This window comes from Olea europaea, chromosome 15 (assembly GCF_002742605.1).
Source record: "Olea europaea var. sylvestris chromosome 15, O_europaea_v1, whole genome shotgun sequence".
In the NCBI taxonomy this organism is placed as follows: Eukaryota; Viridiplantae; Streptophyta; class Magnoliopsida; order Lamiales; family Oleaceae; genus Olea; species Olea europaea.
In genome coordinates, this window is record NC_036251.1 from 25,661,945 (window position 1) to 25,686,202 (window position 24,258).

General features: G+C 36.5%; 4 protein-coding genes across 13 annotated transcripts; 1 reads left to right on the forward strand and 3 right to left on the reverse strand.

Moving 5' to 3' along the window:
- Positions 1 to 614: 614 nt before the first annotated feature.
- Positions 615 to 8,689, reverse strand: LOC111410643 (pathogenesis-related homeodomain protein-like). Of its 4 annotated transcripts, none has more exons than XR_002705724.1 (10): positions 8,437 to 8,689; positions 7,078 to 8,251; positions 6,045 to 6,210; positions 3,967 to 4,090; positions 3,753 to 3,865; positions 3,122 to 3,670; positions 1,959 to 2,261; positions 1,536 to 1,625; positions 1,024 to 1,456; positions 615 to 928 (listed from the first exon to the last, which is right to left on the reverse strand). XR_002705724.1 is itself a non-coding variant. In XM_023041086.1 (9 exons), exons 2-9 carry the CDS (start codon positions 8,121 to 8,123, stop codon positions 1,097 to 1,099), a joined length of 2,751 nt encoding a protein of 916 aa, XP_022896854.1. In that variant the 5' UTR covers positions 8,124 to 8,251; positions 8,437 to 8,689; the 3' UTR covers positions 615 to 1,096. The 4 variants fall into 4 exon arrangements, 2 of the variants coding, with proteins under 2 accessions (XP_022896854.1, XP_022896855.1); XR_002705725.1 differs by lacking the exon at positions 615 to 928 and adding an exon at positions 1,828 to 1,881 and having other exon boundaries at positions 1,232 to 1,456; XM_023041086.1 differs by having other exon boundaries at positions 615 to 1,456.
- Positions 8,690 to 8,938: 249 nt separating this feature from the next.
- Positions 8,939 to 14,140, forward strand: LOC111410645. Of its 2 annotated transcripts, XM_023041088.1 has the most exons (6): positions 8,942 to 9,223; positions 9,743 to 9,948; positions 11,191 to 11,470; positions 12,152 to 12,259; positions 13,025 to 13,272; positions 13,814 to 14,127. In XM_023041088.1, exons 1-6 carry the CDS (start codon positions 9,020 to 9,022, stop codon positions 13,917 to 13,919), a joined length of 1,152 nt encoding a protein of 383 aa, XP_022896856.1. In that variant the 5' UTR covers positions 8,942 to 9,019; the 3' UTR covers positions 13,920 to 14,127. The 2 variants fall into 2 exon arrangements, with proteins under 2 accessions (XP_022896857.1, XP_022896856.1); XM_023041089.1 differs by lacking the exon at positions 12,152 to 12,259 and having other exon boundaries at positions 8,939 to 9,223; positions 13,814 to 14,140.
- Positions 14,141 to 14,338: 198 nt separating this feature from the next.
- Positions 14,339 to 16,510, reverse strand: LOC111410646 (thioredoxin domain-containing protein 9 homolog). The gene is made up of 4 exons (XM_023041091.1): positions 16,412 to 16,510; positions 16,030 to 16,305; positions 14,850 to 15,008; positions 14,339 to 14,763 (listed from the first exon to the last, which is right to left on the reverse strand). The coding sequence occupies exons 1-4, from the start codon at positions 16,433 to 16,435 to the stop codon at positions 14,590 to 14,592; spliced, it is 633 nt and encodes a 210-aa protein (XP_022896859.1). The 5' UTR covers positions 16,436 to 16,510; the 3' UTR covers positions 14,339 to 14,589.
- Positions 16,511 to 18,758: 2,248 nt separating this feature from the next.
- On the reverse strand, positions 18,759 to 23,680 carry LOC111410647 (SNW/SKI-interacting protein A). 6 transcript variants are annotated; one of them, XM_023041095.1, is made up of 4 exons: positions 23,441 to 23,671; positions 22,474 to 22,527; positions 21,416 to 21,720; positions 19,202 to 21,303 (listed from the first exon to the last, which is right to left on the reverse strand). In XM_023041095.1, the coding sequence occupies exon 4, from the start codon at positions 21,280 to 21,282 to the stop codon at positions 19,483 to 19,485; it is 1,800 nt and encodes a 599-aa protein (XP_022896863.1). In that variant the 5' UTR covers positions 21,283 to 21,303; positions 21,416 to 21,720; positions 22,474 to 22,527; positions 23,441 to 23,671; the 3' UTR covers positions 19,202 to 19,482. The 6 variants fall into 6 exon arrangements, with proteins under 6 accessions (XP_022896862.1, XP_022896863.1, XP_022896864.1 ...); XM_023041094.1 differs by lacking the exons at positions 21,416 to 21,720; positions 22,474 to 22,527 and adding an exon at positions 18,759 to 19,147 and having other exon boundaries at positions 19,457 to 21,303; positions 23,348 to 23,670; XM_023041096.1 differs by lacking the exon at positions 21,416 to 21,720 and having other exon boundaries at positions 23,441 to 23,680.
- Positions 23,681 to 24,258: the final 578 nt, after the last annotated feature.

A 24,258-nucleotide genomic window follows, 5' to 3' on the forward strand; every position in this document is an offset into this window, starting at 1 on the left:
AAAAACATAAGTAAAAAAAAATTTCTCTCTCCGTGCACGGAGAGATTTTTTTTTTTTGCTGTGTAGTTTTACGTTATAATTTTTTTTTTCAATTTAAACTTTTTTAATTCTTCTCTCTTCAAATTTTTTACTTACAAGTAATATGTTGTAAAAAAATTTCTGTCGCATATTATCTCTATCTTTTTTTTTATATATATAAAAAAAGTAATTTTTTTCTTATATCCCTACTATATATATCTATATCGTAGTGGAAGAGGAATGGAAATTGCGTGCTGCAGTAAATTTGGAGATAGTATATAACAAAATAAAATATATATCAAACAAACAACGTCATTTTTGGCCTCCAGTTGAAAAAAAACAAAAATACAAAACAAAAATGCTACAGTAAAGATGGATCAAGACACTATTGCTTTCTACAGTACCCTCACATTCCCCTTTTAATATAGTAGGGAAACCATTTATAATTCTTCCCATATTTTACACTTGAAGGAAGAGACGTTTTCCCATCTATATTTCCCTTAACCGAAGGAAAGAAAATTGATCATTTACCAAGATTTCTCTCAAGTGCAAGATTCAGATGGATCAAGCCGTTTCCCTACTGCAACAACCGCATCTACAAGGGAAGGATCTAATTGCATTAAATATTTTAACAAATATAAAAACACAACTGAATCTCGACTAATGCAGTAATGTAAGTGTATCCAAATTTGGACAAATTAGTCCTTTACTTAAAAGTCTAAACTAACATCCATCAGCTTCCAAATAAACGTACAGACAATTTGAAGATAACATCAAACTCAACGGGTGTCTTAATAGCTCCAATGGTTCAACCTGTATATTTCAGAATGCAAATAAAAGTTTCAGCTCACTCGTTCTCCAGGGATTGCCAGATCCAGTGGAATAACGGAGGTCCTGCATGTCGATTTTCCTGCCCCAGTAGAAAACATGTTTAGTTGGGTAGGACCAAATGTAAATAGACAGCTCCAAATCAATATATAGCAATGGCTCTCTATAGTCCAGTACCCTGGTTTCTTCTCAATTAGTTATACAATTGATTATCAGTAAGCTTCTCCCAAATGCATCAAATTTTACATCATCACTCAACAGATCCACTGTTTCTTGTCTTTAGTCTACTACTTCTACGAACCTCTGAAGATGGGGCATCAACTAACATATTCTGCTCCTGGATTTGAGTATCTGGTGATTGATCTGTCTTACTTTCCCTCTTTCTCGATTTTGGCATTCCAGACTTATATCCACTGGCAGCCTCTGTCACCAATTTTGCAACCCCACTCGAAGAATTATCCTTGGCGACACTTTCTGATTCCAGATCAGGTCGTTTCTTGTTGTCATGATTCAAGGAAGTTCCTTGTTTCGAATCCGTTTCAGTTTTCTTCAATTCCATTTGCGGTCTATGGTTAAAGCTCCAACGGGTATTCTCAAACCATTTGGTAACCTGTACAACAAACGTACAATGAAATATAGATATTTCAAATTACAAAAGAGGATCGGTAGGGCAAGATAAATGTATGCACCTGCTGGATCGTGAGCTCTAATTCCTTTGCCAAATTCTCTTTCACAGCTCGTTCAGGGTATTGATTTTGTCTGAAAGATTCAAGGAGTCTCTACACCAACACAGCAACCATCATCAGATATTCAACAGAAGGAATGTTGGAAAGCTATAATATTGCTTATGGAGGAACAAAATAATGTTATACATATAATAACGTATTCTAAATTATTATGAGAGTGCAGCTTATAGAAGATGCTGCGGACACACTCCATATAGTTTCAAAGAATACATGTAATACACGCGCACCCACGCACCAGTGGGAACAAAATCCTTGCATGCAGATTGAGTGGTCATATTTTGTGAACCACCTATAAAGAAATGGTCATAGAACATAATTCCCAATAGGATTTTAAAACTATTAAGGAAATGTATACACGACTAGTACCTGTGTTACAGCTTCTCCAAGCCTTTTAGGTGCTGATCTTTTAACATTTGCACGCACAGAACCCGTTTCAGCAGGTGCATTGATTGTATCATTATCAAGTACATTTTCGCTTGCTCTTTCAGACCCATGCTCACTCTCTTTCGGGTTTTCATCCTTGGAATAATCCATTTCATTTCCTGCTAACGGAGTTTTGTCAGGAGACACCACGTCTGCCTTTTCACGGTTAATCTTCCTTCTCTTCTGAGAAGGAATATCTTCAAAATCTTCATCGCTTGATTCAGAAGAAGAATTTCCATTTGTTTCCTTTAAAAAATACATCATAAACATAAGCAGACAGAGAAGTAACAAACTGCTCTAGAGAAACAGCGTCAAGAAAGAATAATGCAGCAAGAAACAAAGCAAAAATAAGCGCAGGGAAGAGAGACATGTTAAGCTAAATAATGTTTTGAATATCCAAACCAAAATTAATACTGATTGCTGAGAGAGTAACTGATGCAAAGAACCTTCGCAATCATAATCCTCAATGATAACCAACTCCTTCGCTGAATTTTTGAGAACCCCTTGCAACATTTTTGTGTGATTAGCAAACTATATGCTTTCGTAATGTCTTCAGCTTCAAATTGATTGCATATAGCATGTAACTTACAAAAAAGAGAGAATCTCTATTGCAGTGACTGAAATCATGGCCAAAGTTGGTCAAAAAAGTGGCACCTATCAAGTACATGCATCGAAATTAAGAAGACTCTTAATTCCCTATTAAGCCTGGTACACATGAAACATTCAACTCCCAACAAAAGACCTAGTGAAGAAAACACAAAATAAACAGCTGACAATCTGCTCCACCTATTGATTGTGTTTGTAACAGCATTCAGTTCAGCATGAATTACAAATGAGATGAATCTAAGATTTAGTTTGATCACAAAGACGTTCAAAATATGTCAAATGGACCAAAACTTGAATTAGTGATGTAGATGGATTTAGTGGAAGTCGTGCTTTCTTGTGGACTGGCTGGTTTTACAAGATTCCAACTTTAGATGTCACGCAGAAAAAATCAAGACTGCCATAACAAATCCAGATGCATGGTGAACCGCCTTTAACATGATAAAAGGTTACAATGGATAAATCAAACAAAAATATAGTGTGAAAATGTAAAAGAAACTCACGTCATTCAATTTTTTATAATCCAACCGTTCTACGCGTCTTTTCCCAGACAGAGGTGCATCACTGGTCTCCAAAAGGTACGAGAGCTCGCCTCTTAGCGATTGACTCTTCACTTTACCTGCTTTAGATTTTTCTTCATCAGCACCTAAAACTGGAGAAATTTCAGGTGCAGCGGCGTCATCAAGAAGAGCACCAAGATCCTCTGAGTCAGATGTGAAATCAGAACTTGAACTATCCTGCTCCACCTCCTCATCTTGAACTGGAGCAGCGGGATCAAAATCATCATCTTCTGAATCATCAGAAGGAAGTCCCAAATACTGTTTGGTATTAGGAGAAGCCGTCAAATCATCAGATGCCAATAAGTAATCAGAATCATCAGAACTTGATTGGTCTCCAGATTTGTCATTACTTAATCCATCTCCTGAAACCTTCAAGACTGTATCTGGCTTATCAGGGTCATAATCATCATCCTCAGAATCATCCGACAAAGACCCAGAACCATCATCCAGCTTCTTCCCTGACACCGATGCAGTAGCCTCAGGAAAGATCTTCTGTAAATGAGAGTGGGGCATAATGAGCAGCAACGTATCAACAATTAACCACTATCCATCCACAAAAAGTTAAAGACTAGACCTCCCAACTGTCAATGACAGAAAGATTTGTTCCTTGGAAATCATTAAGATAACCAATGCAATCAACTTTACAATCACATCCAGGGCAAAGCCAGCTCTCATCATCTGGAGGAACTGTATATACGCCCAAAAAGGGAATAATATTATACCAAGAGATTAAAGAAGACATTAAGGACATGAGAAACAAAAGCAGGGTATGTCATGTATGGATTTACTGTCTTGTTTTAGCAGAGGTGGTTCCAAACAAAACTGGTGAAACCCACGTTCACATGCACCGTCACAAAGAATAATATCATTGCCAGTTGTTATATCCTTAGAGCCACATTTCGAGCAGAAAATCTGCAATAAAGATATATGCTTAAACATTCCCAAACCAATTCTGAATTATACACACAAAACTAAGTCGTGTTGTGTGCAAATCTTGCAAGCAGTGTTCTAAAAGGCAAAGGCGAAGAGTAATATTGTCCAAGGAACATGGAGCCTCCTATGCATGGGGCTCACCAGTTTCAGATTTGGCCCCTATTTGTCTCCCTTTAAAACAAAACTATTTAATTCTCATACTCATTTTCAACCACATATTCACACAATAAAATATTTTACATGTAAATTGAAAACATTTTCCTACTTTTTAACCACAAATTCTCCAAAAAATCACTATTCAAAACATCATTTTTTTCAAAATAATGGCCATCAAATAGGGGCTTAATAATTTGCCATTTTTCAGTCAACCAAGATTCTTTCAACAGCTATAACTCGTATCATATTATTTAATTATGCACAAATTTTTATGTAATATAAAATTCAAGCCACATGCAGCATCTGAAAGGTTTCTGGAATAAATACTCAAGCAAATCAGTATGAAATAAAGCTTAAAAGAATGTCCAGTTCACCAAAACAGAAGCAAGAATCTGAACAAATGGGAAACACCTGATGATTTAGTAATGCATAGTATCACAGATAATATAATTGGCCGTAGAAGAGAAAATGAATACATTGGAAGCACCTAATAGCACTTGGACATTTACATGAGAAATGACATATAAAAACAAAAAGGATTATATTGATTGCCAAATAATATTACAATCCTGATTTCGCAAAAAGGATAACAAAAAAGAGCTACCAATTTCCAATAAATAACAATAAAAATGAAAAAGAAAAATGAAAAGCAACGTAAGATAGCAACAAAAAGAAGTTCTTTCCCATCCAACTCTAGGTGTTAAAATGCCTTTTAAAACATCGATCAAAAGCAACAGAACTGATGGATCCGGGCATCGGTGCAACTCCATGTGCTAAATTCATGTGCCACACGTGGAGTGCAAAACTGAATTTAATGAAGCCCGCTATGATGCTCGAACTCTTCAAAATAGTCAGGGTACCCGTGTCGGGCATGGCAAGACATGGGTATGAATATGGAATATATATCGGATTCACCAAATTTCAACCAGACATTTCGTCGTTTTTGCTTCTTCTTCTTCTTCTTTCTTTTCCTTTTCTTTTCCTTTTCTTCTTTCCCCTTTCTGCTCTCTATAAACCTAGCGTTGCTGCCAAAAGGGTGAATGCTCGAACTCTTCAAAATAGTCAGGGTACCCGTGTCGGGCATGGCAAGACATGGGTATGAATATGGAATATATATCGGATTCACCAAATTTCAACCAGACATTTCGTCGTTTTTGCTTCTTCTTCTTCTTCTTTCTTTTCCTTTTCTTTTCCTTTTCTTCTTTCCCCTTTCTGCTCTCTATAAACCTAGCGTTGCTGCCAAAAGGGTGAAGAAGGCAGCGACGCTAGGTTTTCCCTTCTTTTTCTTCTCGTTTCTTTTTTCTTTCTACTTTCTCATTTTTTTTTCCTTCTCACCATATCGGTGGTTTAGGGTTTTGTTTGTATAAAATAAAAATGAATTCCATAGTGCTACTTGGTGCTCCACTAAGTCCAAATTACAATCAAATCCATCATTTTCTATTTATATAACATTTAGTAATTTCCATAATTGGAAACTAGTATTCATCTTAACTCCTTATTTAATATCCATTTCCTTCTTTGTGATTTTAGATTGGTAAGGAAACAAAAGTTTGAAAGACGTACCCACGTACCCGTATCCGAAATTTGAATTATTTTTAACTATATTTCCGTATCCTACATTTTAGAAAATAAAAAATCCGACATTTAGATACATACCCATACCCGTACCCAAGGTTGAGCATCATAGAATGAAGGTATGCCATCCAAACACCTAATATAATGCATGTGATATAGAATAGAAGATAATAGAGCAACTGAACATAAGGTAATTTTGTACATCTTCACTGTCGATCTCTCCTGCGGAGTCAAACAAAGATGCTGGAAGCTTTCCCACAGCAAGTGACAGATCAAGGCCTTGAAATAACTCTCTTATTCTCAATTTGTAATCTAAGATATGAGATTTTGCACGCTGAAGCTCTTTCTCTGGCTTTAATTTTTCCAAGCTGCAAGAAGAAAAATAATAATAAACCATGCTGATTAACAACAATCCAAGATAAATCAGTCAAATCCTTAAATACAATACAAAATCGGTTAAAAGCAAGAATAAATTGATCAATCAACAAACATTATGATTTAATTACCATTAACTAGGGTGGCTTAGCTTTTATATTCATGCTATCTCAGCTCAGATTACATCGTTACATTCAAGACTACTTGAAAGGATGAGTTTGTGCAACAATGTTGACAAGATGTTTATTTTTCTCGTGCTGTCCAAAACCTACACTAACCCTAGTTAAGAGGCAGACTACAACAAGCTCCATTAATGTTCTTCGGGCAAATTCAAACTGTCCAAATTGAGTTGAAAATAATGAGAAATGAGAAATTAAATTATGCATAGTGATAGCATGTAAACTTGAACTGCAGGCTCATATAAGGCAGCCATTTTGAAGCTACACCCAGAAATATCCATCATTGAAAGAAAAGGAAACAACATTCAAAATTAGTAACTGAAGGGAAAAAAGATGTTCAATAATTGCAGCAGAGCATATACATGGTGAAAATGCAGTTGAAAGAATACCATCCCATCCCATAATAGAAGTGCAGGCCAGCGTTTTGAAATTTTCCCCACCTTCAAATGTGTAGAAGATATTTATGCGACAACCATTCTTGCTTGACAAGATTAGCATATTTCTAACGTTTTCCTCATTTTTCTTAAATAAATTGACACAGTTATAGATATAAGCAGAGGGCCACATTTATTAACATATACTATTTCAATCTACCACTTATCAACAGCGTCAATAAGCCTGAAAAATAAAAAACAGAAATCCTACAGCAAGTATGCACAGATTTTTGCAGACCATACAAACCTTTGTCTTTTCCATCCTTCTGCAGAATATGCGTCAATCAGGTTCTGTTCATATCTTATCCGGTGCATTAGATATCTAAGATGGGTCCTTGTTCTAGAGAACTCATTCACTGGACCTTTATTCATCTCCTTCCTTTTTCTCCCCCTCCTTTTCTTTTCTCCATTAGCATTGTCTTGCACCGTAGTGTCTTTAGGATCAGAAGCTTTAGGTTTCTCTTGTGATTTTGAACGCAGAACCCACTTATTATTCACTGAATTCTTCGACGTTCTAAACTGCACAGGAGTTCCTTCTTCTTCAGCCTTCAAGAGACTAGTATCTTTATTTAGATTTTTCTCCATTGCTCCTGCTTGTCCAGGAAGAGTATTTACAGAGGTGCGGCCACATGGTGTCTCAAAATAGCCAAGAGCAAGAACAACAGTTATTGCCTTATTTTCAGAAGATACTTCCAAGTTTTCAATGACAGATGACAACGTCATATTTTCTAATAGCGGTCCTTTTTGCTCTGCGCTGAAATTCTGGGTAATGTCTCCAGAAGTTGGTCCCACTTCTTCAAATCCAGTAGTGGTCTCTTCCGTTAAAGCTATTTTATTTTTAATGTTCTCAGCTCCCACCACCTCTTTCTGCTCTATTAACTCAGTAACAACACAGTCCTTCGGTGTCTGGGGTTCAATACAAGAATTCTGGTACAGAACTTCAGAAATTTCCAATCTTTCTAGCTCATTATACTGGGATACTTGAGTCTCTTCGCCTCTCGATCCCTTTTGTGCATTTTCAACCTTCTGACATTTCTGTTCCAATAAGTCATAGCCAACGGTAGTAAAATGAAGCTCTTCCCTTCCTTCAACTGTAGGTTGTTTGGATTCTTGAATCCCTACTTCTGACAATCCCTTTTGTACATTGTCAACCTCGTGACAATTCTGACTCAATAAGTTAGTATAATGAAGCACTTCTCTCCCTTCACCGGCAAGTAGCTTGGGGCTTGCAGCTCCTTTAGTCTCACAATTCTCTTGTTGTACAGGTACATCCATATTCACCGAACCAGACATACAAACACTAAAAAGACCAACTCCAGAAACAAAATTCCCCCCAGTATCACTAACTAAACAAAAATCTTCAACTGCACCAAATATTCAAACAAAAACCACAATTTCCATTTCAATACACCCTCACTGACCTGGAATTCTCTCACACACAGAAAAATAATGATATTACACTTCTTTTCATGCAAATTTTCGCTATTAGTTGCTAAAAATAAAAATTTAGAACAAAAATCGAACATGTCAATTTCCATTGTTACAACATTATTCAGCAAAGTAAAGCAAAACATAAGTGAGTATAGACAATCATATATCTATGTACCTTCGGTCTCAGATCACGCATAGAAGTCGGTAGAAAGGTAGGGCATTTTAAGTTTACCTTATTTATTTTACTCAGAGCAGAAATTAAACGAGCGCAAATGAAAGTGAAAGGGTGAGGTTATTTGTGATATCGAGGATTCTCCTCATCGCCAATAAAATGTGAAAGGCGCTCTGGAACACTCTAAATCAGGCGGTGCTCAACGTACAACTGTACAAGCGCTGGCAAGAGGGGGTGAGGGGCGCTTTTGTATCCCGAAACCTCTAATATGCGCTGGGTGTGGAAGAAAAGGTGATAATATGGGCCTGGAAATATTGGTCTGAAGCATTTGAAATGTAGCATGCTTCTCGGAATGGTCCATTAAGCCATACCAAGCATCAAGGCCCATGACCCGAAAATAACCCGAACCCGAACTCGCACCAGGGCCCACCCCACCACCGGTCCACCTGTTTGACTCAATCCTATTGTCTGTTAATTCACGGACACGCAATAAATAATACATATATTGTGGCTGTGGGCTGTGGCAGTTACAGTTTAGGGCCCATCGGGGAAGAGAAGAGAAAGAAGGAGAAGGTAGTGGTTGTTAATGGCAATCTTCGCTTCCTTTCTCTCATGTTCTCCTCTTCCTCTTCCTACCATACGATGTCATTGCGGGATTTCACCTGCTGGGCCTTTCACTGTTAATTATCCCACTAGGTGTTTTATCAAATCTTCAAATCTAAGAACCCTAGTTTTAGCTTCTTCTACCGGTGGGGAATTTATTGCTGGCTATGGGAATTCACGGTCGAAGGTGAGAGGTTATATGATTGAATTTTATTTTCTGTTTACTAAATTTGGTAGTTTTGATTTCATATATATATATATATATCGAAGGTGAGAGGTTATATGATTGAATTTTATTTTCTGTTTACTAAATTTGGTAGTTATATATATATATATATATTTTGTAATCTTGCTGGTTCGGGGAATTCTTAAAATAGCTAACTTTGCTTGGGAATTAGACTAGAGAAGGAACACAACGAAAATTCTTTGATTGTCAACAGAAAATTAACTCATCTTGGCTTAGTAAAATGTCGGAAATTAAATTTCAAATGGAAGTTGCAATGGCTAATCGACTTTATTGGAGCCGAATGAAAGATACATAGAATATATAATGGCTAGCTTATTTGATTTGCTGCAAATGACTGGGAGAGATGTGGGATTAGAATTTTGCAAATAATATAGATTTTAAGGGAAGGCAAAGAGGTAGTAGGTCTGCCAGGAACTGATAATGCATATTAATACCTCGACATAATATTATATTTTCCAGAAATCAGTTCTCTCAAATTTGATACATGAGATAGAGCCTTTGGATGTGAGCCTTATTCAGAAAGACGTTCAACCTACGACTATAGATGCCATGAAAAGGACCATTTCGGGAATGTTGGGTTTGCTTCCATCTGACCGATTTCAGGTTATGATAGATGCGTTATGGGAACCACTCTCCAAGCTGTTGATTTCTTCAATGATGACCGGGTAGGTTCACTTTTCGTGACACATACTACACTATTTTATTGGGCACGAAAAAAATAAAGATAATGAGATGCGTAATGAAGATAAGTAAATATTGTTGAAAGTGAGTGCTAATAATTTAGTCTAATATAATAATTAACTTTATCCTATGGTGTTGTGGTTTGTTTATAATTTGTGAATAACCTCTCAAAGGCAATAGGTTTGTTGCCATGTGCACTTGATTCATACTAATATACTAGAAGTAAATAAATTGGAGAATAGATTGTGTAATCTCATGAATCAGGGACTCATTCTCTTAGATATTTTGTTCAGGAAGCTACCTAATCTTCAACTTTGTGACCTAACACTAATTTATTTACTGATGTGGATTTATGTGCTTAAGACGGCTCAAAGGTACTTTCAGTGGAGATTGCAAGACAAGCATGTAGGCTCTTGTTTAAAGAACAAGTTAACTGATAAATTGAGCTTAGAAGCGAATCAATTGACTGTTTTGAGGTTCAGCATTATTGTTTGGAACCCTTGGGTGGGATATTTTGGATTCTAAATGCCATGACCTTTCATTATTTTCTCAAATCATGATGTAAATTTGTATGGTCATATCAGCCCAGGATGGAGCTTGCCTCTGGTGGAGTCCCGTGCCTGATGTGTGCTTGAGTCTGAATAAGCTCTCAGCTAGGGTATAGTATGTATATCATTTGGTGTATTTCTAGGATAGATTATACTGATGTGTTCTTTTTTTTTTAATCATTGTGGTGGAAGATATATAAGTCGCCACTGTCTTTTTGAAACTGTCAACTTCTTTGGTTTCTAGGTTCTCTAACATTTGAGAATACTCAGACGAGAAGATCGTGTATAAATGATTTTAGTGGTATCTCATACATGTGCAAGCGTTCTATATTAGAGAAGTTTTATTTGTTATCTAGAGTTGTTAGCATAACTGTTATTATAACTCTAAAGTTGCTATATTTTACCACTAAGTTACTTTATGTAACGTTCTCTCTTGTGTGCGGCATCTTCATTCGACCTAAATGTTAGTGTATATAACTTTTATTTTTTGATTATTACTTGTACAAGTCATCTGAAAAAAATTAATGATTCAATTTTGTCTCTTCTTTGCTTCCAAGGTCACTATCTAGTCCAATATCATGAGCTGTTCGGGCATGACTCTGTAATCATTAGTGAACTCTGTTTTGAATTTTCGCTAGTGCATAATAGATTACTTTATGGTATCCTATTTTATTGCAGGTATACATTGCGGAATGCTGAACATTGGCTTTGCCTTGAGAAAAATCTTGAAATCTATGAAGGACATATTTATAAGCAAAATACTGAAGATTCTAAACTTGAAGGTGAAGGTTTGTTGATCAATGAAGATGGAGTGAGCAAAATTTTCAGACAAGACAACTTGCCATTATCAGAGACAACCAGTGAAATTACATCAAAGATTCCAGATCTTGGGGAAATGTCTCTTGAAGCTCGAGAATATATGTTGAGATTGCAATCTCGTTTATCTTCTGTCAGAAAGGTGTGTACTTCATGGGTATCATGGATTTCTTAAACTCCAACGTATTAATTTTTTCCAACGTTAGCTTTGGCTTTGCTATGCATTGTCAACTTTTTGTTAATTAACCATGTTATCTAAAAACAGTAATTTCATATTCAAATATGGTTTGGGAGTAAACAAATATCACTTGTTCAAACGAAATGACTGTTTTACCATGAGATAGTATGACTTTGGACATGGGGCCTGGGGCCAATAGACTATCTCTTGATCTACTTTAAAATAAGAGAACTAAAATCAGTTACCAGTATTCAATTTGTGGCTGAAATATGGAAGCTGCCATTTTGTATAGCAATATTCCATAAATTGGATGTAATGGGTATTTTTCCACGTAAGTTTGATTGTTGTGTGGAGTATCATGGTAAATACAATTTCCATGATTTAGAGAGTAGATTACCATCTAACTGGGTTTACATTTTTTGTGGATTGATTAGTTCTTCTTGGTTATGTTATTATATTAGTGGTTGTCTAGTGGGTTCTCTTTTGATTGTCCCTTTCCTTTTTATTGTTTTGCATGTGTACGCTCAGTGCCACTCAAAGAGGGTTTTATTTTCGCATGTTGATTTTTAATCCTTATTCATTTCTCCTATTTAGACAAATGTTATATGACATTCTATTGTTGTTTATTAATCCTGCCTAATCAAGGAGCTCCACGAAGTTAAGAGGAAATCTGCAGCTCTACAGATGCAACAGTTTGTGGGGGAAGAAAAGAATGACTTGTTAGATTATTTAAGATCTTTGCAACCAGAAAAGGTATGCATATATGTAGAAGTGCTAGTGATCATATAAGGAGACTGATCTTTATGGATGATATTGCAATAAACTATGCGATTGTTGCTGCAATAATTTTGGTTTGCTAAGCAATCAACATTTTACAGAAAACGTGTTTTCTTTGCTAAATTTCATTTTCAGCGTCTGCAAGACCTCTCGAATTGAATAGATATGATGTTTTCTATAATTTTTACTGACTGAAATTTCCTTTTTCTTTCATGAGAACCCATTTTGGAATAGGAATTTGAATATCACAACACTGCTTAATGTTTACTTGTTTAGGATTTGTCCAGTTTATCTTTGGTGTAGAACCAACTGCTATTCTTAACTTCCCAACATAAAAATCTGCAAAGGAATGCTCATGAAGTTGTCATCACCTCCTAGTATGACTGGGATTAATTGCACTAGATGCAGTATCTTGCAAAAGGGAGGTGAAAAAAGGTTATATTAAACTGGGGATATCTATCACTTTTCTGCAACTTCAGTGGGTAGTAATCCTTCCATTTCTTTGATGCACACTTTAGCTATGGACAATTTCTACTCTACTTTTGATAGTATAATCTTCACAATTTTTGGGATGTTTGTGCACTTCATCTGGCTCACGAGGCATGCATCAATTTCGTCATTTTTCATTAGGGAGGACAACTAGCTTTAAGTGGCAGTTCCACTTCTATCAACTCTGCTTTTACTGTCCATCCTTCTGTTTTCTTCATTCTTGTGATGGATACTGCTACTTCAATTGAACAGGTAGCGGAGCTTTCAGAACCGACATCTCCTGAGTTGAAGGATGCGATACATTCTGTAGTACATGGTCTCTTGGCTACCCTTTCTCCTAAGATGCATTCAAAGGCACCTGATCTCTCTGACGACCCAGCTATAGGAACCATAATAATTGAAACAGAAGAAGACTGCATTGATCTTGTTGAAAACACTTCCCTTCAATTCCAGCCCCTTAATTGTTTGACACGTGATTATCTGGCACGCCTGCTGTTTTGGTTAGATCATATATCTCTGTTTACTTACTTTGTCAAGGGTATGCTTGTCTAGAAATATAAATTATTTATCCATTTTATACTAACTTTCTCAAGTCATAAAATGAAATGTTTTGTTTTTCTTTATTTTTCATTTTTTCTTTGAGGCAATTGTGTTGTTCTTTTTCATTTTTTTTCTTCAATTTGTAGAAATGTTTGGGTATCCCCCATTCTATTGTCTTACAGCATGGATCATGAAATCTAATAGTGGTGGATTCTCTTTCGCTCCGAATTTTGAACACCTTCAGTTTAAGAGACCATATGCATGTGGAATTAAGGACATTAGAATCCCCTAGACATATTTTACCTGTTCATTGTTTTCACAAGGAACAGGCTTGTAATATTTCTCTATACGTAAGAATCGTTGGCTAGATTTTACCCGTTCATTGTTTTCATAAGGAACAGGCTTATAAACTGCATCACTGATCTTCAAGCTGGGATAATAAAATTGGTTTCTGTAGATTTTATGTTCTGGGATTCACATTTGTCATTTTATTTGGTGAAGGTGCATGTTGCTGGGACACTACCTTAGAGGCCTAGAATATCGGTTGGGGCTTATGGAACTTCTGTCCTTGCCTTGTGTGGAAGAGAATGGTAGTACTGAAGAGTGAATAAGTTAGTTAACAACAGCTTTAATTTACTCAGTTACATGTGTATATACATATTTGTCTGTTATCCAAAATAGTAACTATGTTAATATGTACATGTAACAATATGATTTGTTTTCCATGTAGAATAATATGTAGAACCAAAACTTGCTAGTTCATACCTGTAGAAATAAGAAACTTGTGTGATTTTAAGTGAACAAATTCCAAGACCTGTGTTTTGCTTACATTTTGTATAGCTGTACATTTGTGTTGAGCGTGTTAGTCAATGATTTGAGCAATAAACGTATGGACTGTCCTGGGCATTTTGAAAACGCCTAAATAGAAGAGGTAGAAAACACATACTTACGACGAAAGCTCTTTTTTCTCTTCAATTTTTGCCCAGTACATCCAGGCGTACACAATGGGGTGGGAGAAAGGTCGAATTTTGAGAAAATGAATCCAATTAGAACAAACTAAAAGTACAATTCTATCTTCAACAATCCAATCTTTCTATTTGAAAAAACACATAAAAATGATATGAAATTACCCCTAAAAGACAGGTGAAACAATGCAGGGGAAGTTTTTACCCTTCAAATTCAAGGTAGATCACTAGATTCTATATGATATAGAAAATACTGCCAAATGCTTCCACAGCATGACTAAAAGTAACATTACAACAGATCACTCTCTACGTCTATTCAGAGTCTGATGAGTATAAGCTTTGACGGACGCTCTTGGTTTTGCCTTTAGATTTGGATGCATTGAGCGATGATTCACCCTCATAAACGATAACCTGGGATTTTGCTAACCTCTCCTCAAGTTCCTCAGTGCTGAACTCGTCTGTTCCACCAAGCTCGTCAAATCCAACCTAATTTGCATTTCAGCTATGATAAAGCTTCACAAGATCAAATGTGAACCCAAGAGATTAATAGTAATGGTAAATCATTTGCATACCACATAATCATCCACTTTAGCATTTTTTATGAGGGCAAGGGTAGGAAGAACCACAATTTTGAGCTTCTCGGCCAAGTAAAGACTCTTCTCAGCATTGATTTTCACAAAGCGCGTCTCAATGTGCTGCTTTGCCAATATACTCAGATGCTTGTCCATGACCTGCAATTGAGCTACATTGATTTATTTATTTCTCAAAATTAACCTCTGCCAAGAAGTCAGGATGAAGTTCAATACCTGTAAATTTACAGGCAATGCAATACAACAATATTCTAACTTAGCAGTTAACTTTGTGTGTCTAATGTTGCAAAACATTCGGTTTATATTATAATACTTGGTTCTAAGGATCGAACTTTTTTCCCCCATGTTTATTGTCACAACAGTTATATCAACCAGCATCAAACTGATAGTAGATAAACTCTTTCTTAATTCAGAAAACCAAATAAGAAAGGGGATCGAAGTAGTTGCACAAAGAGGTAGGACCCCTTCAAATACAGTGACTTTGCATCAGTAAATACTGGAGGGAAAAGAAAAGGCCACCTCACAAACAATTAAGCCGAACATATATCAAAATGAAATTCACAAGGGCGTTGCAACATGAATCATTACGTCTCGTGCCAAGTAAAAATGGAAAACGTAGTTATTGGATAACTTTAATTCCATCCTCCATTAATTATCCAAGAAACTAAACTAGAGAGCCTTCAATTCTACTTCTAGACTTCCAGATCAATGCTTTGCACTTTTTACCTCTCACGCTTGATATTAGCCACAAATGCTCTTGTGATCTTCACAAGGAATCAAGCATCTTAGAATCTAAACATGACTAAGTCAAAACAAAAACAGTCTTGAATCCCGATTGAATAATTTTTTTCAACAGACCCTGCTATGGTGGTGTTCTAATCCTTTCTAATCCTACAGAAAACATCATTCAATTATAAAGATCTTAATTACAGTCTAATCTCAAGTACTATGCGTAAACTAAAATAAAACAGTTTCTATACAAACTCCACCAGATTAAGAATCCATTTTGCACTAAAATCTAACAATCAGCTAATATCACTTATTAAATAGTTTATAAGCTAAAAATTAGATATTTTCACTAATTATCACAGATGCGAATCTACAAAAGCTAACGTACTCAGACTTGTAAATAAATTAATGTATTACGCCAATGTATATGCACCTTGCAAGGCCAATTTTCCCGGTAAAAATGGCACACAACGCGTTCACTGGCTTTGACAACAGAGAAAAATTCTTTTTCGTTGGGGATCTCAGAGTAATCGCCGTGGCCAAGGGCGATCCAGCTTCTACGTTTCTCCGCCATTTTCTTCATCTGTTGCAATCGCCGCTCCCTCAACTCCTCCAAATCATCAGAATCTAGCCGATCTATAGCCGAGATCTCATCATCTATCTTGTCTTCCACAGCCTTCGCCACAGTCAATAATTGCTTCTCCAATATCTGCATTTTTACAATTATTAACTACAAATGGACCAAATTTTCTATATACGTAAATCAACATAATTTACTCATTCATCAAGATTTTTTTTTTTTTTTTATACGTTACCTCTTGAACTTTCGAATTATCCATGGTAAATTGCTGGGAACGTATCGAATTTTTATGCAGCGATTTTGAGAAAATTTGGAATTTGAAAAATGAGAGATTTTCTCTTCATTTCATTTTAGGTGGTTTTGTTTTAAAGGAATAGCGGGCTTTGTGTTAAGCCTGGTCCGTCAGTAACTGGGCTCTCGTTGTGGATCGAAGCCCATCTAGTGGGACAAGAAATAATATTTTGAGAAAATTTTTCATAACTAAGAAGATAAAACTATTATCCATTTCAAACGTAAGAATACAAGTTTCAAATTTCAAAAATTAGACATTCATTAAAATTTATTTATACTTTAATCAATTAATTATATATTTTATTAATTAACTATATTAAAGTTATAGACCTATACAATTTGATCACAGATTCACAATTTAATTAGTCACATTATTTTTCGATCATAAATCAAAATTTTTTAAGATCACAAATTATTTTGCTGTCATAATATAAAACTTTCATAAGTCACAATTTGTTCTTTGGCCACATTTTAAAAATTTGTATGTCACAAATCACAAATATTATATGTCACAAATTATTAATTTTTCGGGTCACACATTATTTTCTGGTCACAATTTATCATTCTTATTAGTCACATATTGTTTATTGATCACAGATTAATCAATTTAATGATCACAATCAACCAAATAATTTGCGATCACCACCAAACAACCACTGCTTCCAACATCACCAATGCCAAAAACATTGTCACTGCCAAGACCATCACCTTACAGCAACACTACTGTCTCAAACAAAATCAACACATACACCTCAACAGACCACAGCCACCAACATCTCACCATCACCACCGCAACCACTACCATGACCATCGCTGTCTACCCCCACCTTCAAAACATGGGAGCTACCCACCAGCACACTCTTAACAACCAAAAACCACCACAACTACTGCACCAAAACACCACCAAAAAATCAACTCCAACATTATCACTGCCATGGCAATAACGAGCAACATACCCAATTTCAGAACCAAAACCAGTGGCTGTGCACCACCATCACCTAAATACCAACAAACCAGTCGCCCAACCACCAACAAAATCATTGCCACTGCCACCAACAAACCCTCAGATATGGCGTTCTAAATATCTATTTAACTAATTTTTGGTGAGGGTTTCGGAAAGAATGGGGTTGACGCTGCTTTCAGATCTAGGGACGAAGATCGCGATCCCGGTGTGCGTAGCTATTGGTATATTGTTTTTCGCTCGTGCAGTGGTTCCTTATTTTGATTGTGAATGTCTCGTTGGAACACACCAGGGTTGTGTCCTTAGAAAGCAAAAACTACGAGGATGGTTGATCGAGGAAGAGAAAGGCAACAACGCAGCTTCCTGCTGTAGCAGTCGGCGACGGGCAATGTTGGTGTGACGCGTCTTCACAGCGGTAGCATCGACTGCAACGATGGCTGCATCATCGCTGGAGAAGAGAAAGTGAGGGATAGAGAGAGACGAGCAAGGAAGAGGGAAGAGATGGGTAGTGACATCTGGGTAGTGGGTAGGGTTTTATTTTTTGGTAATTAGTTTATTTAAATAATTAATTAAAAAAATCTGAATTTTGAAATATCAAACTTCTAACCTGATTTAGGAATTTTGAATATTTAAAGTATGGTTTTGTGTAATTTCCATTAATATTTTTTTTTATTTATAATCTCTATTTTCTGTAAATATTAAACTGTGTTTATTTTCTTTTTAATAAATTTTGGCCTTAACGACATAATTTAATAATGAGACTATGGAATATTTTAGAGAAGTGAAAATTTACAGTGCGTAAATAAGATTAGAGCAAGTTCAATCTACAAAGAAACAAAATAGTTTTTGTAGTCAAGCTCCCCTGGCTTAAATCTTTTCTTCTATCTTGAACATTTATCTGCATACAATCAACATTCACTAAGTTAACCGCCCAGGGCAATGACGATGTGAGATTGCCTAGTGTTAAAATGTATTTTGTCATGGTCATTCAATGCCAGAGGATTAACCTACTTGTAAACTACTAAAATTATCACATTCTGTGTTAAGGATTGTTATACTTTCGTTTTTATCACAAGAAAACGAATTTGAGATATCATTACCGGCAGTGAATGGCACAAGTTTTCCCAAGAATAATACCATGTGATATTTGCCATGAGGGTGGAATACTGACAAGAAGACCATGTTGCGGCTATTCTACAACTACAATAAAACTTTCAAGCAAAGCACAACTAAACGTAAATAAATAAGGATATCCTACTTTTCAAGATTAAATTTTTCACATAGCATTCATAATAGAGAAAGATCACATACTGCAAGATGGTACCGGAGCTCATGTAATACACTTTTATTCTCACTCTCGTCGTACAAATTTGGCCAAGTACAAAAATCGTTAAACCCTAACACGAATGACTTACTCTTCTAATAACCGAGAACCAATGTACTTTGTTTAAAGCCAAAAACAAAACCTGACTCCGACCACACCAGGCGGTTCTAGTTTGGAACATCCTTGAGCGAATGAGCATTCTGTTCTCTAAAAGGATGAATGTCCATGATATATATTAAGAAGATGGTCATTTGACTCGTAAACCAGGGAACCAAATTTTCCTCTTGAGGTAACTACTCAACACCAATGGTCAAACTGCAACAGAGAGCACCAGATTTTCCTTCCAAGGTAATTACTCAACACCACCAACCAACCAACGCGCAGCTGAATGAATCCTCAAAAATATACACGAAATTGATACACAAGCTTAACCAAAATTTGAGCAGTAATTAAAGCAATGCTAATAAGGGAGATATATCTAATACAGATCAAAACGCGAGGAACAGAAAAGCAGGATGACGGTCTTGTCCACCATCTTCTCAACGAAGTGAACATGAACCAAAGTAGGCAATCATATTCAAAGATTACAGAATTATAAGAGCAAGCTAATATGAGAATAAAATCCAATCTAACATTAACTTCATATAGTGGAAATAGTAGGCATAAAAAGGAACTAAATAACACGGGGAGAACGACCAAAGGACCTTTTTCTGCCACTTCTCAATCACATTTATCGGCCCTTTTCAAAATTAATGCGTGATCTACCAGATATTTCAAAACCATCACGCATAGAGCCTGCACCAGCCTTCAAGGTTCCTCCAGTACCAACTTTATCCATGGCCTTCTTCCCTTTCTTTACCTCCGTTAAAAACTGATCCAAACCAAATGGATCAGCTTCTTCAGCCTCTTTTTCAAACTCAACTGGTCTATCTCTTTGACCAGTTCTTTCAGATGTTCCTGTAAATGCCTTGTCAGGCTTAAAACGATCAGTTTTCATTAACTTGTCCAGCTGTTCCTCCGCACCTCCATACATCTCGTCATCTGCATCCTTCTTCGGTCTGTACAGAGTATTCATAGTAGATTGAGCAGTAAATAGGCCCTTATCGTATACGTTGTAAGCATCATCAGTAGCAAAACCAGAGTCCATCCCTTTCTCCTGGTTAAACAATCTCTGGTCATACATAACTTCACCCCCTCTTCCAGCTCCAGCCGAGGCCATTCCAAGAGCAACTTTCTCACTGATATCACGATCTCTATCCCTCGTAATTTTGCTCTTCTTCCCCATTGCAGCATCTTTTGCCTCCAGTCTTCTCTCCCTCTCCCTCTCGCGACGCCTCTCCTCACGAATTTTCTCCCTCTGCAACCTCTCCTCTCTTTCCTCCTTTGACTCCTTGGGGGCATCTCTCACACGCTCATAATCAACACTCATGTCATCACTGTTGATTGCACCCCTCTCAGAAGGCATTTGTGCTGCAGCAGCAGGAGCAACACCAGTTCTCTCAGATCTCGCCTTCCTGGCCAACTCCCGCAGCTCCATCTCTTTCTTCTCCTTTTCTTTCATCATCATCTCCTTCTGAACCTTTGATCGCATTGCAACAGCCTCTCTTGCCTTCTGTTCTGCAACATATAAAGCCTCTGACAATTTAGCAAAATTATCATTAATCTGAACATCCTGAAGCCCCCGACCATCAGCAGCCAGACGTTTGTCAAGCGGTATTGTATAACCCTTAGGGTTCTTCCAGTTGGAAATACATGGTGGAATCTTCCAGTCCTGCTGATCCTTCACAGTCACGGGACGAGGTGGAGAATGCATAACAGGCACTGGGGGAGAACCAGATGCCTTTGGGACCCTCTTATGTTTGAATTTGGGTGGATCCAAGGGGTCAACTGGCATATCAACCATTCGGATAATTCTTTCCTTGGCTCCTGAATTAAAGGCTGCTGACTGTTGTGATGGCTTGTACTTAATAAACTTAGAATCCGAAGACTGTGTGGGAACATTTTTTGGTTGCGCAGCACTCAACCTCACATTCACAATCTTCTCAAGTGCAGCCTTAGTCTCCAGCGTCGTCTCATCGATCACTTTCTGCATCTCATCATCATCTATCTCCTCCTCTTTCTCATCATCTTTCAAGACCTTCGGGACCAAATCCCTATGCTGTGAATGTACAATCTTCTTTGCATTCTCATTTTGCATCACGATCGCATCATATCTCACATTCCCATGCTCATCCACTGTAACAGGCAAAGTCTTTGAACCGGCATTCTGAGACTTACTCCTTCCCATACCAAGTGGGTACTGTGCATAGTGGATTTCTGGAAATGCTCCTCCATCGCCAAAGTCCTCAGGCTTCGAAGGTTTAAATCCAGCCCGTTTCAAGTATGGTGGCACCGGCTTGGGCTTGACCATCTCGGATATTTCAGCCTCAGATGAGCTGTACCTCTGTTTGAACCAAGGATCATTAGAGTGGTCATAATGTGTGGTCCCTGATGACTTTACAGGTGGAAGAAGGTCCTTTAATGCCGCCATCACCCTCTCCTCACGCTTAATCTGCAAAAATTAAAACATGAATAAGAAAATAATAACTCCAGCTGTATATTTTCTAGAATGAGAACATAATAATTGCTGCAGATTTCTTTAAGTGTAATGCAATAGCACAGACATTTTCTTAAAGTGCCCTTTTCTCATAGTCACTGAAATAAGCCTTCCTTTAGACTGTTTATCAACAGCATGGTCAAAAAGTCAATTTAATCCCTTCTAAGACAAGGTCTTCTACTACTTCTGTGCCCTTAGCTTCTTCTCTACAGAAATGGTAGTACCTCTTTCCCCAATCCCCACCCGTGTTCTGGGCCCTCACCCCAACTGTGAGCTCCGGAAACACCCTATAAGAAACCCACAAGACGCCCTGTCTGCTGAGGAAGAAGTATGGTATCTCTACAAGGAGATTGGATAATCTTGTTCATGACTCTGCAGTTGTCAATTTTATCAAAAGATATTTAAACATATTAATAGACCTATTCAATCTGCAGCATCAAATAATTTTTATATATTTGTAACACGAATGCTGTGCAGAGATACAGTTCTTGTCTAATATATAAAGTGAAGTTTCAGGAATACTTTATCAGGGTTAAAAACTTTTACATAAATTTTGTCATATTTCCTTCAAATCTTGATAGATAATGTTATACTGCTCGGCCAGGCACTTAAAATATGGCAGGTGGCAGTACTTTGGGGTCTGGAAATTTTGCTGTCGAGGTGAAAACCTAATTAGATCTGAAGCACTGGTCGGAATGGAAGAGGAAGATGGTGTTTAGAAATATCAATTAAATGGAGGTCAACGTACACAGAAAGGTCTTCTTAGAACTGACTGCTGCTAGTTTAAAATAAAATGGTACAGGTATAGTGTTTAAAAAAGCAGCTATTCAATTTCACTTAATTTGCAAGATTCAATGACATGTAAAATTCATATCTCGGACACCAAAAATATGAAAGAAGCAGAGAGAAATCAATTAGAACGTATCGAGACAGCAAAATCACCAAAAAAATTTACAAAAAAAAGGCCTTGGTAAAAAAAATCAGCAATCATATATCTGCAGTAAATAAGGAAGAAGAAGCTACGCTAATGTATCCTGATTGCGGGGAAGGAAAAAAGGGGAAAAATAGGATTATCCTGAATTTTGAAGAACAGATAAATAAAATTTTGAACAAAAAGGTTCTTACCAACAGTCAATAATATCATGTAACCAAGGAATTAATAAAAGATATGAGATTGACCTGTAAAATATATGCAAAATGTCAAATTCGAGATACAATAACATGATTACCAACATCTAATGATAATGAGAAATACAGACAAAACGAGTATTTCCAAAAGATTCACTCCAAGTATCAATATGTAAATCTTGCACTAGCAAGGTGAGATTCTAGAAAAGCTCTCTCAAAAAGAGAGCAAAAAAGTAGATATTGAGAAGTAGTTTCAAATAAGTTGGTAAGAACTTAAACTCAAAAAGCTTTACAAAAAGTAAAATCACAACTCATAAAGGTATTGAGCTAACCAGAGAGAGAAAATAGCATTGGGAGTAAGGCGTGGGAACTAGACCGATACCCTATAGTAGAAAATTCGTGACCTTAGATGCGTTTAGTAACACATTCAATTACAAACTACAAGCAACAACACTCTAAAAAGAACAAGCATTCAGCCAACAACATCTTATTTTATATTCCCATTTCCTCTGGTTAATGAACAATAATATTAAACAAACAAATTTTGTTTCCACATTCGTATATAACTTTTTGAAAATTGGATAAATCTGAAAAACAATTTAACTAAAATCGCAGTCCGTCTTAAAAAATAAAAAATAAAAAAAAATAAAATTGCATCTGATAATTGGATACCTTTGTTGAGCTTGAGATTGAAACAAAGTAATTATTGAATATGATTAGAGGATGACAGTCTAGATTTCCGCAAAATAGGAAAATTGATAGTTCAAACTTTGTAATCATCTTTAATAATAACTTTAAAGAATCCAAATCAAAAACTTGATAAAAAAAAAAAAAATAATAATATAATAATCGAGGCATCTGGTATATTTACCTGATTGATTGGGAGTAAATAAGGTGGTAGAAGAAAGATCAGATAGAAATTTAAAATCCAAATTTGTATCGAACAGAACGGAAAGTGTTATACCCTGATTTCGCTTCGCTATCAACTAGTGTTAGTATGGGAGGAGACGAAAAACAGATGGATGAGCTCAGTTGAATTCTGAAGATAAAGTTAGAAGTGATCGGGGCTAAATTCTGAATTAGGGTTTATAGATTTTCGATGGATGAAAAGGAATTTGTTTCTTTTCGACTTTCTGACAGTCGTAGGATTGTGCTTATTGATTGGTGCTTCAAGTATCAAAATGTTTTTTAAAGGTCAAGATTTTAATTTTGTGCACAAGTGTCCCAAATTACTCTTAAGGCGGTTTCCATATAAAATATTTGCAAATTTCCAGATAACGCAGGAGGGGCCTTTCAGCCAACAAACCTGTGTATACAGGCTGGCTTCATACAGAAGTATACCAGAATACACACATGTCGAGGGTGGTTGGGCGATTTTTTGGCAATTTTTTATTCACGATGGACCCCACACATGAAAATAATCTGGCCAAATTCTGTGAAAAAATTTATGTACAAATGGCTCAAGTGTTCGGCCGAATTATGAACCAACACGAAGTCCCAGACTTTAAAAAATTTGATTTTATCAAATTTTATTTTTAACCACATAAATTTTACAATAATGTTGTATGTATATTTAGGTTGACACCTCAAATAAGACTCTACACACATAGATATGGGGCTCCCATCTAATGAAATAATCATCGCCCCACCCCATGTGTGTAGAGTATCGTCTGGAGTGTCAATTCGGATGTACACATACGATAATTGTACATTTTATCCAACTTTTAATTTTTATTATTTACCTTTTGTCATTATTTGACACAATTACTTTTCACCACAAAA